At 37.8% G+C, this 19,562-nt stretch overlaps 1 protein-coding gene across 2 annotated transcripts; it reads right to left on the bottom strand.

Moving 5' to 3' along the window:
- Window positions 1-12,808: 12,808 nt before the first annotated feature.
- tmem144b (transmembrane protein 144b) lies at window positions 12,809-18,697 on the bottom strand. Of its 2 annotated transcripts, XM_044205816.1 has the most exons (12): window positions 18,458-18,695; window positions 18,182-18,349; window positions 17,908-18,030; window positions 16,779-16,878; window positions 16,492-16,572; window positions 16,269-16,347; window positions 15,975-16,054; window positions 15,232-15,350; window positions 14,724-14,843; window positions 13,894-13,991; window positions 13,573-13,626; window positions 12,809-13,270 (listed from the first exon to the last, which is right to left on the bottom strand). In XM_044205816.1, exons 1-12 carry the CDS (start codon window positions 18,546-18,548, stop codon window positions 13,187-13,189), a joined length of 1,197 nt encoding a protein of 398 aa, XP_044061751.1. In that variant the 5' UTR covers window positions 18,549-18,695; the 3' UTR covers window positions 12,809-13,186. The 2 variants fall into 2 exon arrangements, with proteins under 2 accessions (XP_044061751.1, XP_044061753.1); XM_044205818.1 differs by lacking the exon at window positions 18,182-18,349 and having other exon boundaries at window positions 18,458-18,697.
- Window positions 18,698-19,562: the final 865 nt, after the last annotated feature.

Below are 19,562 nucleotides of genomic sequence, written 5' to 3' on the forward strand. Positions count from 1 at the left end.
TATAAAAATGGACGACATATCAGCTTGCCAAAAGTGAAGCTAAAACATCTCGATTGCCCCCTGGTGGCTGGCTGCAGTATAGGTCATTAACCCTGCCCCATCCATGTTAGCAGATGGGACACATCAGTACACATCAAATAAATTTCCTCCAAAAGATAGTTTGTCATTTTAGGTAGTTCTTATCACGCTGATGTATGTTCAAGTGTTCGTTTTTCTGATAAGTTTGGTTTTAATTAGTTATTTCATTCTATACAAAGGGGGTTTCACTTCATGATTGACAGCTGAGGCTGGCTCGCGATTGAGTTGGCCAGGTGTATGGGCGGGACCTCAATAACGTGCCTCCAACTCCGATCACTACTGCGCAGACTCTGGCTCTAAATGATGTCAAAAGCGCAAGATGGCTGCTCCCGTATCCGTGATGTTTTGGCTTCATTACAGTCTATGGGGAGGAAGTGGAGATGCGTCGTCCATCTATATATACAGTCTATGGGTTATGACAGTATTAACCTTGCTAATATTATATTAGCATAAAGAAAATGGAACCATCAGAGGCTAATTAAGTTAATGTTAAGTTGGCAGTTTGGGTGAGGAGCTTAACTTAATGGGCTCAACCTTATCAGACTAATTAACAGTCCCAAGCTTGACATATTGTCATATAAGCCAATTAAGGTTATTATAACGCTACTCTAAGAGATGCTTAAGGCATGCGGGCAGTTAGAAACTGACCACCCAGGGACTGCCCTCTTCAGTCTTCACTCTTCCCATTTCATTCCCTGTGACTCTGTCCTCACAGACCTAGACCCCCCCCCAAATTCAAAAACTCATCGGATCAACACAAATCACACAAATTACCTATTTTGGATTCAAAACGGTGATTTTGGCCAAAAGGTGATAAGTTGCACCCCTGAATAAAGCAAGGATCGTATTTATTTTATTTCTGCTGATATCGATCTACTTATAGATACAAATAACAAAAATATGACTAAAAAAGGATGTCCAAACAGTCAAATACCAAATGCTGTTTTTTCTTCTGATAAATATTTGTGTGTGTCATTCATTTTGGACAAACGCTCTTGATGCTATATTTTAGAAAACTATCTCCTCGGAGACATGGTGTGATGTTCATAGCTTTAAAGTGTGAAATGTGGCTGTTTTTATATAGTATGTAAACATTAAGACTCAGTGGAGCCATAACATTAGATACTGGAGAGGACAGAGCTATAAAGAAATTAATAGAGGGAGAATTTCAATAATATCAAGGTACACTACCCATGTGAAATAGAAGTGTCAACAGAGATAAAAAGTGTAATACAGGGCTCATTCATATACCAGAAACCCATTGTCCTATACAATTTTCTGCAAGATACGAAATGGCAATATTTTAATCTATTTCAGCATTTCTTAACCACCTTTGTCCAAGTATCGGTATTGAAATTCTAATACCCTGGTGTAATGTTTCAGAGAAGGTGACTCTGGTTATCAGGACACTGAAAAAACGTTTTTCTCTAAAGAGAAGGCACAGTGTAAGCTGGTGGTGAAACACTAAGCCCTGTTTGAATAATTGAGTCACTTATGGCAAGGTTAGGTTGTTACAGCTGATAGCAACCACAAATCAACATGAAATTATGTATTCTGGTGGAGGCTGAAAAGCTGTTTGGACATAGTGAGAGGGAGAACCATATGACAGGGAAAAATATATATTAGAGGAAAATTGGACTCCCTCACTCTCTGAAGCAGAAAGTTATGATATGCCATGACTTTTCTTATCTAGTTATTCTGTTCTTTCTTTTCATTCTAATAATCAGAGTAAGGTTGCAACCGATGATTATTTTCATTATCAATTATTTTGCCAAATGCCGATTATTTTCTCATTAATCGATTCATCGTTTGGCCTATGAAGTGTCAGAAAATTGTGACAAATGCTGTCACTATTTCCTAAAGCCCAAGGTTTTGTCAGTCAGTTGCTTTTTTTGTTCAAGTAACAGTTCAAAACCAAAAAATATTTAATTTACAATCAGATGATGTAAAGAAAAGCAGCAAATCCTCACAATTGGGAAGCTTGAACTAGAGAATGTTTGAAATATTTGCTTGACATATTTGCTTGAAATAAATTTTCTGTCAATCTATTTAACACAGTATCAAGTAGCGGACTGCCAGCCGGCACTGCTCTTTAACCTAGGTGGGGCAGTTAACCAGACATTTGCCAAAACAACTAGTTAGTCTTCATCACTGAAGTCTTTTCTCCTGTAAAACTGAAAAATGCAGTTTGAAAAAAAAATCTCACCTTTGTGTCGCTTGTCAAAGTTTGTTTTCAAGTGTGGAATGGAGTCATTGTTGCCCTTTGTGGCTGGCGAGGGAAAAAATACACCCACTACCCACAAAAGTTGTTTAACTTGTTAACATGTTAATTAGTAGTGTCACAGCCCAGACTCAGTGATCTAGACAATGAGGGAGACCACACAGGATTTAAAGTATTTTTTTAACAATATTTAGTTCAAAACTAAGACAAAAGCAATGCAATAATAATGTAATCTGTAGTCTGTAAGTCAGTGGTGTTGCAATGTTGAATGTATGTGTGGTGAAGGCAGAACAAATAGGAAAACCAAACCAAAAAGGCAGATGATGATGGTGAGAGAGAGACAGAGACAGAATGAGGAGCCAGCCTAAATAACCTACACCCAGCCTGCCCAGGTGCATGACATCAGGTTAGATGGCTCCGTCAATCTCTACCTGCAGGCAACCAGCAAAGGTAAAAAAGACAAGACAACAGGAGGAGCACTGGCAGAGTCAGAGGCTGTCACAGTATGTTAGCATTCAGCTGAAAGCACAGAATTCACCCTTGGCCTTGGTGCCACCCGCAGGCCAAACTTTGTGTTTGCCCCACTAGTGAGAAGGATCTAAGAAAATCTAAATTGTATCTTCATTTTACATACAGTACATCCAACATTTTGTTCCTCGTGGGGCTGCTCATGTTAATTTCTGTCTGACAAGCTGCTAGCTCCTCCAGACATGTTCAACCTCGAGATCTGACATTTTGAGGTTGCCTGAGCTTAAATCCATGTATCAGTATTACAGTGAGTAGCTCCTATCACCTTATGTAAAAAACAAACAAGCAAAAAAACCCCCAAACATTTAATCACTTTTGTTGTAAAGAAATGAGCAAAGATAAGAGAGCCTGGAGCAAAACGAGACAAAAAACTGGCCTTCAAGATTTAAGTCAGCCTGAGCTGTCTTGAAACAATGACCTTCCGACTTTCAAAACAGCCTCTGCCACAAATTTTAGTAAGTATGTGCACAAGGTCATATCAGCATACCACAGGAAGTGTGATGAGGGAGGGATGAGCTATCAATCTCAAATGTATTTCCCCTCAGCTTATAACCATCAATAGAAAACAGTCATGAAGCTCAGTTCGAGAGAGCAAATAAACAAATGAAAACCTGACTGCAATGTTGTGAGTAGAGTCACAAAGTAAAGGACATACTGTACAAAATATTGTCTTGTTTGATGGTTGATTGGAGTTGGAGTAAAGTGCAGATTTGTCATTCTTACTAGACTGTTCGGTTACTTTTCTAACATTAGCCTTTATTATTAACTTAGCAGTAGAAAAACAGTTTATTAAAAATGTTTGTGAACTGTTGGTTGTACAGGGCTAAATGATGTCCCAAAAAGTGAAGTTGCCAGTTGCCGCCAGTTCCCAGAGCCAGCAAACCAGCTCCAGACAGCGATACACACAACTGTCCTGCTACTATAGCAAACATCACAACAACAGCATGTCTTGGTAAACTAGAAAGTAAACTAAATGTTCGTGGGCAAGTCATTTAACATTACCTGACACACAAATCATGGCAGGAATGGCTGGAATAGTGTTGTGTGGCTCGGTACAAAAGACCACATGTAAAGTTGCAGTCACAAACACCAGATTTTTTTTCAGTGCACACACTGAACGAATAGGTAGTGTACCAGGAGACATTCGCTGAATTTGACAAAAAGACGTGTATTGGATTAGAATCGCATACCCCACCTTTAGGTACGAAATGTTTGCTGAGCACTCAACTCTGGCTCTCTCCTTCTATCCCTCTGTCCTTCTGTCTGGACAGATAAGAAGCATCAGCAGATGGAAGTATTATGATGCATGATAGCATATAATTCCACTGGTGCCCACTTCACACAGGTGAGTTCAAGCATCAGAAGGACTGGTGAAATTCACCTTAGAGATCCTCACTTTTCATCCAAAAACACTTAATGCTGGCGGTCTGTAACTGCAATGAGGCTTTGAGCCATACTAAAGCTTTATATCTGTGACAAGCTTAATCATTTCCAGTGGTGGAATGTAACCAAGTACATTTACTCAAATGCTGTACTTATAAAAAATACATATTTTTCCTCTTACCTATGGTGATGTTGATCCATCTATCGATTGTTTTGGTGTGAGTTGTCGAGTTGTGGCCGTAGAGATGTCTACCTTTATTTGAATAAAATGGAATTAGATGGCACTCGACTTCTGGTAGAAAGAAAATAGTTCCTACATGAAAGTGCTCACAACAAGGTCTGTGGATTATCTTGAGTAACGGGGTCATGATTTCTGGAAAGAGACATTGCTGTTCACCCAATAGAGATATGAACACCACAAAGCAGACCATTTTTTTGTGATTTTGTGTACATGTACAGTTAATAGTGTGATATGATATAATGCAACATGACAATAGGGTTTGATTCAGGAAAAACAACACTACAGATGGCAAAGTTGTAATCATTCTGCTAACAACTGGTTCTATTGTCTACAGGGCTGTTACACTCTGTAATGACCCATTTTCTTAACTCTATTAATTTTAGGCAAATATCTCTTTCTCTCTAGTCTAATGTCGTCATGCCGAGAGCATTTCCCTGGAAACAGAGATTAGATAGGTCCGGTCTCGACTGAAAATACCATGGCCTTATCATGCTTTTTACATTCTGTAGGCATTTTCGAAGGACTGCACTTTGCTGTCCGATTAATGCACTGAGCAATAACACGTTGCCCTTTTTCTGCAGGTCTACCGTCCCTGCTGCTTTGGTCAAATAGAGAGGCTCTATGAAATGCTTGCTATCAAGATTGTTTGGACCTGGGCCATCCAGTCAATGTTACTCCACTTAGCACCAAAATAGGATGTGATCAGATGTTGGTAATAAAACAAATATTTACCAGAGCAATCACAAACTGTACTACAATATGAGAGCGATACTGCAGTTGGTAGTCTAACATTGTACAAAACAAGGTGATGGTACACCACACATCACTGTTTGAATCTCAACGGCACATGATGATAGGTCAAAGTTGAACAAAGGTGATCTTTGACTCATGAGCTGAAACTTGCAGCAAAACAGCATTCTTTGATGTTTTCTTGTGAAGTTTTTCTTTTACCGAATTGAGGGTTTATTGTCATTTTTTTAGATTGTAAAGCCTATATATATATATATATATATATATATATATATATATATATATATATATATATATATATATGTATGTATGTATATAAATAAAACTTGATTGTGATTGTCATCGCATGGGAAGGAATGAAAGGGAGACAGAGTGAGTATTTGCAAAGGCTGGTGCTAAAGTGACTGCAAATTTACATTTACATTTTCATCTTTTGTTTTTTGTTTAAGTTTAACATAATGAGGATTAATGAGATGCATTTACCTGTGTAGGTAATCCACAGAAAAACAAAAGAAAACCAACAAATCAGCAACAACAAAAATAAGAGCACAGAAACATGAAGGAGCACAATCCCAATAATAGAAAATTAATTCAAAATACCTCTGAGCATTACAGAGCCAGGATAAGAGGGGAAAAAGAAACATAGACAAAGAACAAAAAATCTAAATATCAACCCCATTCCCCAAACAAACCCAACCCCGCCACCTCCACTGAGAAAAAAGGAAAGAAAAAACACGACAGCAATCGACAAACTCATCAACTACTCAACTGATCTAGTTACACAACAATATCTGATTTATAGATTTAATATTGGGTTTGTCAGCATAAATTTTTTCAGCTGCTATTTCAAGATTTTAAATATCTCCAAATGCTACTACCCAATTTTGTTTATAAATGTAATGAAGACGCTTCCACTGGCAGACAATCATTCTTTAGGTGTGATCGGATGAAGAACAGCATGCAGTATAATTCCAAAGTTTGGTAAACTTTAGATGATTAAAGTGAACAAAACTATGTTGACTTTACAACTCAGCAGGTTCGATTGTAATAGTGATGTGGTAACGAGGGCAACTAGGAGTCTTGGTAAACTAAATATTTAATTCAGGTATTAACTAGCTACCACTGCTAAATCTCAGAGTTACTTTTGGGTATCTGAATGTACAGCAAATTTGGAGATGGGTCATGCTTCCACCTTTACTGCCCAGAGTGAATGCCCAGAATGCACACTATAATACACCTCCACAAAGCACAATACAGTAAACATTGTTTTGTTGCATTTAAATCAGCACCTAATGTTAATGTAGGGATAGAGTTCTTTTTGTCCAAAATGTACTTCATTCTCATTTGTGTCCTAACCTGACAAGGCATTTGCAAAACCACCCACCTCATGGCATACTTTAGACACACTTCAGTGAATTAAGGCCACTGTTAGCTTTTAAATTACTATCATTTGTAATCATTCTCATTACAAAAACTGACCCAAATGACCATTAGCCATGCACATATGAGTCTACATGGATTCACATACTAGAACTCCAGTTTCAGACATAATGTCCTACCCACTTGAGGGGCCTAATTTGAAGTGTGTCCTCTGTGAAGAACCTCTGCAGGAGCTCACGGGGGGGACTGTGGTCTGGTCTTATCTGACAAATTAAGGAAGAGAGCATGAGACGAGGGGAGAGTAATATAACCATAAACATTTTAATGAAACCCTGGGTACTGTAGCTGTTTCCACTGAGTAGCAGATTTAACCAACAGCTTGAAGTCCCGTGGTGACTTGAAAAGAATGGCTATGGTTTCCCATGAAATAAATGAAGAAGAACAAAGCTATGTTCTCTCTGTGGGTGAAATTACCTGCTGGCAGAAAGTATGCTGAAAGTGTTCTAAAACCACTAAAGTCATAATATAGGGAATATTAAAAACTTAATAATATAATATCGGGGCAGGAAATTTGCTCTTTAATTAAGACTCTGAAAACATCAGTAGAACAGTAATTGCATTGTTCCTCTAAACTGCACCTTTTTGAAGTTTGCCAAAAGGTGACCCACAAAAAGACCTTTTGCAGGCAGGCTGTGATGTGTTATTTACACCATCCAGCACTGAGCTGGCCTTGCATGCCTAATGAGTTTCACAAGTTCACACTGCAAAACATTTCTATCCCATACCCAGTAAGAGGTTGTGAGTAAGATGACCAAGCGCCGGTTTTGGAGGTAGTTTCAAAAGGAGGTGATGCAAGAAAGAAGAAGAAAGACATGATGGAGGAATGTCAACAAAAATGTTGGCAGTTGAAAATGGAAGCTGTAGCTGTCTTTATATTGAAGTAAAACTGCTGCTGCACTGCACTATATGTGTTAAAATTATCATGAATAATGCACTTATGATCATAACCCAGTCAGTGATGCAAAAACAAATATTTTTCAGCTGCCAGTGCTAAACCACTGACTGGGGTGTCACCAGAAATGCTAAAAAGCTACAAGTAGAGAGCAGTGCAGCAGAGATTTTGTGCCCTGTTGGATTCTGGGTCGTGAAATATTGAATGCATCGTTGCGCTAACCTCTGTGGTTTCAAAAATGTTATTGTTTCTCTCATTTTAGTTTTGTATGATGCACTGTAACAGTGTGCAATGTTGTGATAGTGTCTTTTTTGATACAAATACAAGTGGGCACCAAAATAAATTTCCATACCCATGAAGGATTTAATGAAGCTTAAAAAAAAGCTTAACTACACTTAAAGAGAAGGTGTTTTCTTGGTTGGTGGCAAGGGGAAAAAGTGATTGCACTCATGGATCTGTAAGTGTACAAAAATGGCACATGAAAATAGATCATGGTAATATTAAACATCAAACAGTATATTTGGATTACATTTAATTTCTGCAGAATAAATGGTGAAGCATGCAGTCATCTACATTGTATCATTAAAATATTGTAATTAGAACTGATGTGAAAGGTTTTCATATCAAATTAAAATGGAGAAAGACCCTTTACTTGTTACATTGACCATAATGAGAGCACACTATCCGTCAATAACCTAATAATTAAAATAGCTAGCTTGCCGAGAAATTTACTGTTCACAGTGTCTTTTATCAGGTTTTATCTGTCATGTGTTTTGGTTTTCAGTCCAATACATCTGGAATATAAATGAAAATCCAGTTGTAGTCAAACAGTAAAATGCATCCATGTAAACACAGACAGAAACAACTAGACAAAATTAATTTTTTTAGTCAAAAATTGGCACAGTTGCACAATTATCACGGCTTTAAATTGGCTCAGAAGAAGCTATTAAAATATTCAGATCTGGTGGTATTGCAGACTACTACACACCAGGGCACCGACATTGGTGAAATACTAAAAATGGAAGTTTTATTTTATATAGGCCTTCTGCTTACAATTACTTTAAAGCACGCTGAAAAGTCAAAGTTGTGGTGTCTTATGAGTGTTAATACAATGTGAATGACAATCCCTTTAAAATGGCATGGCTTTGATTGCTGGTTTGGGGAACTCAATATAGGCATTCATATGAATGAAACTCTGATCCTTTCATCTTTCAAAACCACTCCATCTAAGTCTTTGGTCTTGTGTAGCTTTAATCTGCCTGGACATTTTGTCGAAAGTGGACAGGTTTATGGACAGATGTATGGAGATTTAGGACCATAATGTTTCACTGAATGACATGTATCCTGAGTTCAGTTTCTCATGCATTAAACCTGCCTGTCACCATGCCAGATTTATGTCACATGTCAATCTGCACTTGACTTTTTAACCAATACATGACAGAAGCGAAAGCATTGCTCCGAACACGTTTACAAATGTTAGGTATAAATGAGGTATTAGCTAACTGACCACGAGTGACAGTTTAAATTAAAATGTTCCCACATGCTGTAGCTATGTGCTCCCATTAATGATTCATTTTACAGTGAAACCGCTCCAAGCATAAGATCCTCATTCCTTATTCATGTCATGATGACAGCTGCTGAATCCTCCTCTCTGTCTGAGTAATCTGTTATTCATACAAACCTCTCCTGTTATTTCAGACCTTTCATTCCACACCTGTCCACCAGCTGTCACTAATGAGGATCTTGCTTCAGCTGACCTGACCCTGTCCTCTGCATACCCAGCTTCTCCTCATTTCTGTCCAGCTTCTGTGTATAGAGGACAGCTATCAATGACTTTATTCCAGGTTGTCTATCCACCCATCATCAGTTAGGCCTACCTGTCTGCACCTGGCCTGCTCACCAAATGTTGATATATGTATTAGATGTATTAAAACTACAGATCGCATGTATCTGTGGTTTACAGAAACGTACAATTGATAATCTCTGATCTATCATGTCTACCAGCACAACAGCAAGATCAGATTATGCCCCCTAATTATGTACTATGTAAATGACTAATGACCATAATTGGTTCCCACTGGTGCAAAGCTTTGGACCATTTAGTTGACTAATATAATGTCAAGATGATAAGACTATTAAGGGAGAAAATGCACAAAGACTATGTCCCCAGAATTTATTTGGATACAGATAGACATAATTCTATTCAAATTCAACTGGAAAAATTTACCACATAAAGTCAGAAAGATTAATTTATGTTAAAGGAATAGTTCAACATCTTAGGAAATATGTTAATTCACTTTCTTGGTGAGAGTTAGATGAGAAGATTGATACCTATATCTGTCTGTTAGATACAGAGCTACGACCAGCAGCTGATTAGCTTAGCTTAGCATAAACACTGGAAACAGGGGGAAACAGCGAGCCTTGATCTGTCCAAAAGTAAAAAGAAAATCCATCTACCAGTAACTTTAAAGTTCACAAATTAATGTTATTGTAAAAACAGCCAAAAAAAAAACAATCTGTCACATAACCCCAAGTAAAGCCACATCTTGTCGTTTTTACACTTTGGTTTTTGTGCAGATTAAACAAAGAAGATAACACGTGTTAATTGGTGAGCTTTAGAGGAGCTGGTTCCAGTTGTTAGCCAAACTAAGGTAACCAGCTATTGACCGTAGCTTCATAATTACTGTATAAACATGAGAGTGGTATCTATCTTATCTAACTCTCAGCAAGAAAACAAATGCCTATTTTCCAAATGTCAAACTATTCCATTAATAATTTTAACGATGGTCTCAATAATTTAGTCTTTAGTACATTTCATCACATTATAAAAAATCTATTATGTTTTTTCTAAATATGTATCCAGTTTAATTACACTGGAAAAACAAGTATTTGCAAAAGTGGTTCAAAAATGGTCTTAATACACAGTACAGTATGTGCAGGCAGGGCAGTTTTACAAGTATGGATTTTTTAAATAGTACCCAAACTGTTGTTTTTAAAACATCAAAGCCACAATAGTCTTGTTTGTACCTAATTAACAGACCTTTACTGTGCAGTGCCTAATTTAGAAACATCTGGGCCTCGTTGCATCATGCGTAGCCTCTATACACTACATACTCTAATTATGTGCAGAAATTAAGGTGCCTTAAGAAGCTGACAAAGCATTTTACTGTCTGTGTATCTGAGATTTGCATCACTAAAGGGATAGGATTCTCTATGTGTGATAATCCTGTTTAAGAGCATAACATCATTATGACAAATTTTCTTTTCAACCTAAAGCTCTTTACTAAAAAGTCACAGAGCATGGCAAATACTGCTCTAGTTTTAACGACACCCTGTTTCAGTTTCAAGCCTCACTCTCCATAGGAGGAGAAGAATTGAAGTGTACAGTGAACCATCAACTATCACACTTGTTGACAATGTTTTAAATTTCCTGTCCTAAAATATACTGATCATCAGTTGTGTTAAGAGTATTGAGATGAAACAGAGTTAGAAATGCCAGTTAAATTCCTCTAATTAAGAAGGGATTTTAAGTGAAGTCCAATTTCCCATTTCATGTTTTGCCTTTTCACTTTATTTGCAAAATCCAATTATGCACTGAAACAGTTGAGGAGAGTCAAGTCAGCCAATCAATTTTGGAGATTAAATATGTTTTGCAATGAATTACACAAGATGCTCAGAACCTCTTAATGGGTTCATTTGGATTCTGTATTAACTTTGATGAATGGAACTGAAGATAACAGCTCTGAACTCAGGCCTTGTCTGCAGAAATTCATCTCTTCACATGAAGGCTCTGTGCATCTCTGAACTTGTCAGCTCACATCATTGTGTGTATTAAAAACAAATGAGGAGAGGGGGCTGTTGCTTTTAATTAGTGTTTGATTAGCTTAGCCATGTTTCAGAGCAGTTTCAAGGGTTTAGAACACAGCTGTCTACCAAGTCTAGCATACAGTGGTGTGAAAAAGTGTTTTCCCCCTTCCTGATTTCTTATTTTTGTCACACTTAAATATTAGTCAAAAGGTAACAAGTAAACACAAAATGCAGTTTTTGAATGAAGGTTGTTATTATTAAGGGAAAACAAAATCCAAACCTACATGGCCCTGTGTGAAAAAGTAATTGCCCCCTAAACCTAATAACTGGTTGGGCCACCCTTTGCAGCAACAACTGCAATTAAGCGTTTGCGATAGGCGAGTCTTTTACAGCACTGTGGAGGAGTTTTGGCCCACTCATCTTTGCAGAATTGTTGTAATTCAGCCACATTGGAGGGTTTTCAAGCATGAACTGCCTTTTCAAGGTCATGCCACAGCATCTCAATAGGATTCAGGTCAAGACTTTGACTAGGCCACTCCAAAGTCTTCATTTTGTTACATACCATTTTTTTTAAAGAAAAAAAACAAACAAAAAAAAAACAACCAAAAACACAATCATGAGCTTTCTTTCTTCTAAAAAGTAGTTCTAGTCTTTAGATTTTAATTCCCAGTTATGAAAAACCCATACATAAGCATTCACATTATCAATATTAGTGTTTTCACAAGACATTTAGTCGATGTTAGGGTCACCGTAACTCTTTATTGGTCTCCACCATTGGAGTGCAGTGTAGTGCACTTTGTCCCACTTTGTCTTCTGGGAGACTACCACTAGGGGGCACCAAAGTCTGAAATTTTCTAATTCTTCAGAGAGCGGCTGTAAGATTTTCTTTTCAATATAATAAATATTAAATTGAAAGCAATACAAAGATCATAAGAAGTGAACCAGAGTTCAATCAGCACAGTGATAAATGCCTCACCAAATTCCTCACTTGTGTTACCTCTTAATAATTCACCTCTGCTTTTGTCTGTCAAGGCTGAGGCCTAAGCTCTGGTTTGCCAAGTGCTGTGAACATTTTTGAACAACTGCTGTGTTAAAAACGTCAGTCTTACTGTTGACAAAACCTTTCATGCGGACCAGGCAACAGCATCAAGCATCTGATTAAAAACCAAAAGTGTTTTTGCTTTATTTGTAATTAGTCACACTTTTAATTGACTACTTGTGTAACGTAACCTCCTTGACAACACCCTCACCCCCATGCAAATGCATATAAAATGTTTGTAGGATCACAAGTACACAGTTATGTGTCAGTATCATAGATACTTTTGATAGCAGGATGTGTGAAAATTATTAAGAAAAAGTCACTGACACTTATTTTGACACGCTGTCCAAAAAGCAAAATAGTGATGCATAGAAATGTGTGGTAGCTTAGTGCTAACAGTTCCTCAAAAAACAACGGTTAGCTTGTGAGTGATGTGTTAAATATGTTGTTTGGGTCCTTTATTAGTAGCAACTGAACAAAGCACAAGTGACAAACCATATTTTCAACAACAAATACAAACAGCAAACTTCCTCTTTGAACCAACCACAAAAGCATGAGGGTCGTTCCTGTAAGACACTACCACCAAAATGTTAGCTCAGAGTATAAACCCTGCTCGTTCAAAAGGACATTTCCAAATCTAACAAAGAAAGCTTTACATTTAGCTCAACCATCATGCATTTTGGTTTATTTTAATGGGGTTCAAAGAGTTTTATAAAACCAAGGACAATTTTCTAAGTCAATTGGAGAACGGGAGTAAATATGTGTATATAATGAAAACATGACAAGCATGAGATGTTTTTTGCATTATTAGAGCTTTGAGATGGCAGTCAGCAAGGAGCCGGTCAGCACGACACAGGAGGCCAAGAAGAAGATGAAGCAGTTGGCTAACCCCTGAGGGAAACAGAGGTGTGTAACATCAGCTCTACTCAAAATGTTTCATTTCTACGGTGTTTGTTTAGAGGAATTTAAATCAAAGCGTCGTCATTTCAAAATCACAATAAATGCCGTCTGCTGGTCAGTAGTTTCACCAGTGAACCTTCATTTGGGTGACATCTAAAGTCATCTTCTCCTTGGTAAACTGTGGCTTTACTGGACGCTTACTAAGCGAGTACAGCATGTATTAGAGCCAATATACAACTTAAAGGAATGAGAAGATCTAGATTATTAATCATGATCAGTGTTGTGATCCTTACCTTAATCTCTTTAAACACCAAGGACCCCCACAGTGCTGCAACCAGACCATATCCCTACAGAAAAGAAAGCAAACAGACAAAAACAAATAATTTATAAATAGTTTGAGCACCAACTAAGAGTAAAAATAAATCAATGTCTGAATGTTACTGTAGCAAGGGTGGTTATTTGACATTTGACATCTTCTGCAACTTCAAGGAAGGAGGAAAAGGAGGATGGAGAAGTTGAGGACATTTGGAGCAGTTTATAGCCTACAGTATGTTAATTATCAGTGGAAGCACAGTAGCCGAGTGCTTAACAAGCACAGGAGATGATGTACTTACTGCACTGACAATAGGAAAGGAAATGACCGCACTCAGGTAGTTATTGGCCAGGAACCAGCAGTATGTGGCCAATGCCCACATCAATCCAGACAACATCCCTGAAGAGCAAAAAGGAGACGAGATACTTGTACTTGACTCAAACACAATGCAGCAGACAAGCAAGTAGAGTGCACAATACAGGCAGTTATATTCAAGTAGAAAAACAAATCAAGATGAGAATAGGTGCCAGGAATTTGAAACTGCGTCACAAATTAAAGAGTGGCTCCCAGACATAGACATCTCCCTCATTTTCAGTGAGTAACTGTAAATGTGTGGACAGGGTGGTCAAGCCCCAAACCAGATCTAAACTCAAAAGCCTCACTGCATGCCAGGTTTTGGGTTGGAGTGGATATGTTGGCCCTCAGCAGTTTTGCCTGAATCAACATATCCAACCATCCCCTGAGTGGATGTGTTTGCACATGCAGGTTGGCAAAGGAAGCTTCTGCATTTCCTCTGACTTTTCCTGTCTTGGTGAGTGTCAAACTGGAGCTATTATTAAAAACACACTGTTGGCCCCTAGTGCTTGACAGTGCTTTTTTTTTTTTTTTTTTTTTTTTTTAAATTGCTTGTAAACAAGAAAAAGAGACGGCAGGTTGCTGCTCTGCTTTTCACTTGTTTTAAGAAAATAAAGACTTTAAGGACTCACGTTACAGACAAAAATTACCCCTCAGATTTATCTTGTACAGGTGCACCCAATAAAGTTTTAACTCGGTATAAGGCAAATTTGATTAATAATAACTATAAGATTATGGTTATGCCACAAAACATCTGTCTGATAAACTGTGCGTTACCTGGCAGGATGGCTCTGGAGTACACCCTGGGCCTGTTATTCATGGCAGCACAGTAGATGGCAAAGTACACTGTGCTGGCAACAAAAATGCCAGAGCACTGTGCATAAACATAGTCGAGGTCTGTGAAGAAGTTGAAACAAGAATTGACAGTTTTACATCATTTGTGTTTATCCCTACAGGTTTGCAATAAAAAAAGAAGCTAAAACCAATGGCATTTCTTAGTTTTTAAGATGTCAGTCAATATAGTCAATTATCAAAGTTAGAGTTAAAGCGATACAAAAGAGCAGCAAGACATTTTATTGTCAAATCCCTGAGCTACCCCAGTGACAGTGACTTTAGACAGTTTCTCAGATAACCTGATCTTAAACCTGGTTCTCTGGAGGATCCAGTGTTATTTATAGACCAACGGTACAGTCTTAAACCTTTCTTGAAGACAAGAAAGGTGTATCGACATTAGCTTTAAAAAAAAGGTAAAAGTGAAGGCAATTATCAAACACAGAAACTATACCATAGACACTGGCTCCATGGAACATGCTGTCATGGCACGATGAATGGCTCTTAATGTAGAGGATAGGTACAAAGGAGGACCCATACAGCAGGCCAGACACAACAGCAAGCAGGCAGCCGCTGAGGAAAGAATGAGACTGAGAAACTGCTTGATGGATGGGCTTTAAAATCACATATTGTTGATTTGGAAAACTAATTTAAACATTGCTTACAATTCTGATGAAAACTGATTCTCGATATTTGAATGTGCATGTGTATCTTTGGATGTATACACATTTAACATCTCATTTTAAGCGAACAATTTAAAAGTGGATAATGGAGAATGTGCCTCTTTTTTAAGTCTATCACTATGTTTGCTGTTTGATTGCTTCATTTCATTGAGTGCTTACATTTCCTCCTGCTTATTGTATTATTTTGCTGCTGCAGCCCATTTCCCCCCAAAGTGTTGTCTTAATTATGAAATTGTTCATGGAGTCAAAGAAAGGTTTTCTGTTTGTCACCTCAAAAAGAAACACTAAGAGACAACTCATGTTGCATTTAAAACCAAGCTGGCCAACAGCTGTAGACTGAATAACTAAAAGGCCTCTGGTGAAAGCCTAGGGCTTTATTTTAAATATTTTATTTATCTTTGTTCTATCCTTGAGTACCATTTCTATTGATAATTTAATCAAAATCAGTGTTTCATAAATCTTCCCCTGTCTGTGCTTTTAGCTTGCAAGCACAATATTTGTGAGTTGAGCTCACATGAACCGCCTGGTCTTTGGTCCAATAACATCTATCCAGAACTCTGAGGAACTTGGTCCATAGCTGCCTGAATTTGTTCTCTGTAGAAAAGGAACAGCATCTTAATATGGAGTCACGTTGTCTTTCAAAACAATAACACCATCAGAACACACAAAACAAGACAAAGTCATCACAACTCACTATGAGAAACCAAGTGGCAGGAACTGATTCAGATTCTCATTGAGAGAATATTGGTAGATTCAAATTTTCTTCGAGTGTGATGAGAAAAAACAAACATCCAATCAATGTACTCACCCTGTCGATAAGTAAAGGAATTGATTCAGAGCTGGGATGCAGTTCCACGTCCGTTTTCACAAAGAAAAAGATCAGGCCACTGAAACAAACAAAGTTCTGTCTGTCATCCAAAACAAAACACAAAATGACAGCAGAAAGCTACTATTACCATGTTTTTTGTTCTTGTAGCAGCTATTAAACTGGCAAAGAGGTGGGAGACTTTACTTCCAAATTTACAGTTTACCTGAGCAGACACAACCCAGCTCCACAATAATTTAATATTGGCCTGGAAACATCCTCAGCAGCAATCCCAAACCAGCCAAATCTGTCAAAGACAGACACACTCACTTTCTTATGAATATATTGCCAAATTAAGAATTTCAAAAACCCCTCCTGCTGACATAGGGTGACATTTCCATTACAGGTCCCAACAATTTTCTTCACATGCTTAAATGTCCATTATGCCGTTTATAAAATTAAAGTTAACTTCATCTATGAAACTCACCAAAAGCGTACATTTCTCCGACTCACCTTGAACTGGCCCAGCCCATCAACAAACTTGAGGATCCCCAAATTAAAATTCCAAGACCGAGGCCAATTGCTTTCACAATTGGAACTGCTGCTATATTCCCTGCAGATGACATTGGAGAAAAAGTTAGCAACATGCACGTCTTATAGATAGTGTGAACTTCCCGGTGAAGCTGGTGACAAATGACAACACTCGTTCCATGTCAACAATAGAGTCAGCAGTGACAAAAACTGCAGTGCACAAGGTTTTGAAAAGTTAAATGTTTTAACATTAGGCACATTGCAGATAAATGCTAAATCTCCCTCATGAAAAGCATCTGTGTGTTTTCTGATACAGAGCCAGTGTGCCCAAAATGTCCACAGCATTATAGGTTTTAATACAATCAGGGAACAGTAGACACTTGGTTTTGTCCAGTAACATACACTTAAGATTGGGATGAATCAGTTTTCCATATAATTTGAATGAGTATTACCTGTAGTCAATCAACTCTATATCCAAAGCTTTATGTCTAGTGCCTAGAGTAAATCTGACAACTCTGGATAGCAGTAATGTCCCAGTTTCATACTGGGCTGATTCTAACCATGTTTTAAGTACGCAAAAAAAAGAAAAAAAAGAAAGAAAAGTAAGACAAATGAAGTGTACTTAAAAATTACAGTGTACTACAAAAAATATTTGAGTGCAGTGTCATGCCACAATTATTTTTTCAGTTTCAATTGTCAGCAGTGTTCCAAAGTCAGTTATAGACATTAATTGGCACATGCCTTGTATCATTTCTAGTACAAACAGAAAAGTGTTAATTTTAGGCCAAAATAGGCACTGTCAACAGTACTGAAGTAAAGTGTGCTGTCTATTATTATTATTATTATTATTATTATTATATGAAACTGGGACACACTGTCCGTGTCCTCAAAGTTGCTCACATCTCTCACAGGAATAGTACAAACATCATTTTAAGATGGACTGCAGCAGACAGACTCTTTAAATTGGATGCTTTATATTCATCTGCTGCATCCCAACGTCCAGCTGGACACTGGGAAGGAGAATTGATCTTATGAGACCAAACTACACTCAACCACATGAAAAACACAAAGAATGATTTGAGTTTGAAGTTTTGCTTTCATGAGACAATACCTGTAGCCCAGACGACACCGCCAAGCATTGCAAACGGGTAGAATTTGGGCGACTGAAGCATTGAGTCTCCAACCAAAGATACAACCCATATCGCTGCACAGGTTACCCACTGAAAAAACATACCTGTAAAGAGAACACAGGCAAATTCTCATTTAGGCCTACAAAATTATATCAATCTAGAAAAGTCTTGAAAGTAGATTTAATAACTTCTTCAAATGGAAATATTTAGTGATGTTAAATCTTTGTAAAAGAAAAACAAGTGCTGTATGCCTACCATCTCCTGTCTCTATTCTTTTGACAGGAACAAAATTGCTTCCATAGAACAACACAGCAACCACATTTGCAGCAATTCCATAGACGAAATGAGTCATATTGGTTGAGTTAAAGGTGAAATCAGATATTTCCAATTTGCCAGTTGCAGCATTTTCGCCACATTTGGTACCTGGAGGATTTTTAAAGCAAAACAAACATCCAAGATGGTTGATTTCGGACAACGCATCAGTCAGGCTTCCTCACATTCATCATCACAAACCAATCACAGTTTACTTACCTTGTTCAGCGGCATGTTCAGTGCAATGACAGCTCACCATCAATAATGAGGTAACAAATAAAAGCAAATGTGGGTACTTTGCTTCAAGCATGTTAAAACTAAATATTTGTTTTCTGTGATAGAGGCTAGCCGGTCCACAGTGTTAAAAACCGCTGGAGGCCGTGTGTGTCAGCAGTGGTGAGGACTGACACTCAGCCAGGTGCTGCCAATTATCTAATCACTCAATCTGACACATAATGGCTGCAGTGGATAGGCTACATGACAGCAGCGATGCAAATACTGTGGAACAGGCGGAAAAAACACTTCAATATGAAGGTTTCCATTATGTCTGTTGTCTGAAATAATCTGTGATTTTATGAACTATTTCCCGAGCCTATCTCCCGAGAGGCTGTCAATAAATTCCAGGTTGCAGTTTTACTCTCACATTTGTAGCTTGTGGGTAAAATATTAGGCAAGATGTGCTGAATTACTGTAAAATTAAAGCAACACACACAAATAAATTAATAAATATGGTTGTTCAAGTTTGAAGAGTCATTCGCTTGGCATGCTGAGGAGGACAGCGCTTATCTGGACATCAGTATAGGCCACAACACAATAGTTCTATATTTAAACCTGTATTTATTCAGATCAGGATATCCTCTGAGCTGCAGCGCCCAGCCTGCATTACTGAGATATTTGTTTCCTGCGGTTAATCTTTTGCCTTTTCACATTTATATACTTATCTATTCAACTGCGCCTCCACGATCTGAACAGCCTGCACTCAGCCAGTTAAAAATGAAAGAAATAGACCAGCAGATGTCGCTTAAAACGCCTGGATGTATAATGGATCAAATATTCTTTCATCTTAAAGCGTGTATAACTCATTAACATCACCTCCAACCTCAGTGTCCTCATAGAGATGAATGTGCATCAACCAATAATTCTTATGACATTTTAACACTAACTGCTAGGAAATCCCTAATATTCCTATTCATATGGTTTCATATTTTCCTGAAGGATTCGCATGGAAGGCCATTCAAAATATAACTACATGCTACTTTTTCACAACTTGAGTGCTTTTGCCGAACATTTTATAAAGTTTGTAAACGGAAATCCCATGCTTTGT

This window comes from Siniperca chuatsi, linkage group LG8 (genome assembly GCF_020085105.1).
Source record: "Siniperca chuatsi isolate FFG_IHB_CAS linkage group LG8, ASM2008510v1, whole genome shotgun sequence".
Lineage (NCBI taxonomy): Eukaryota > Metazoa > Chordata > Actinopteri > Centrarchiformes > Sinipercidae > Siniperca > Siniperca chuatsi.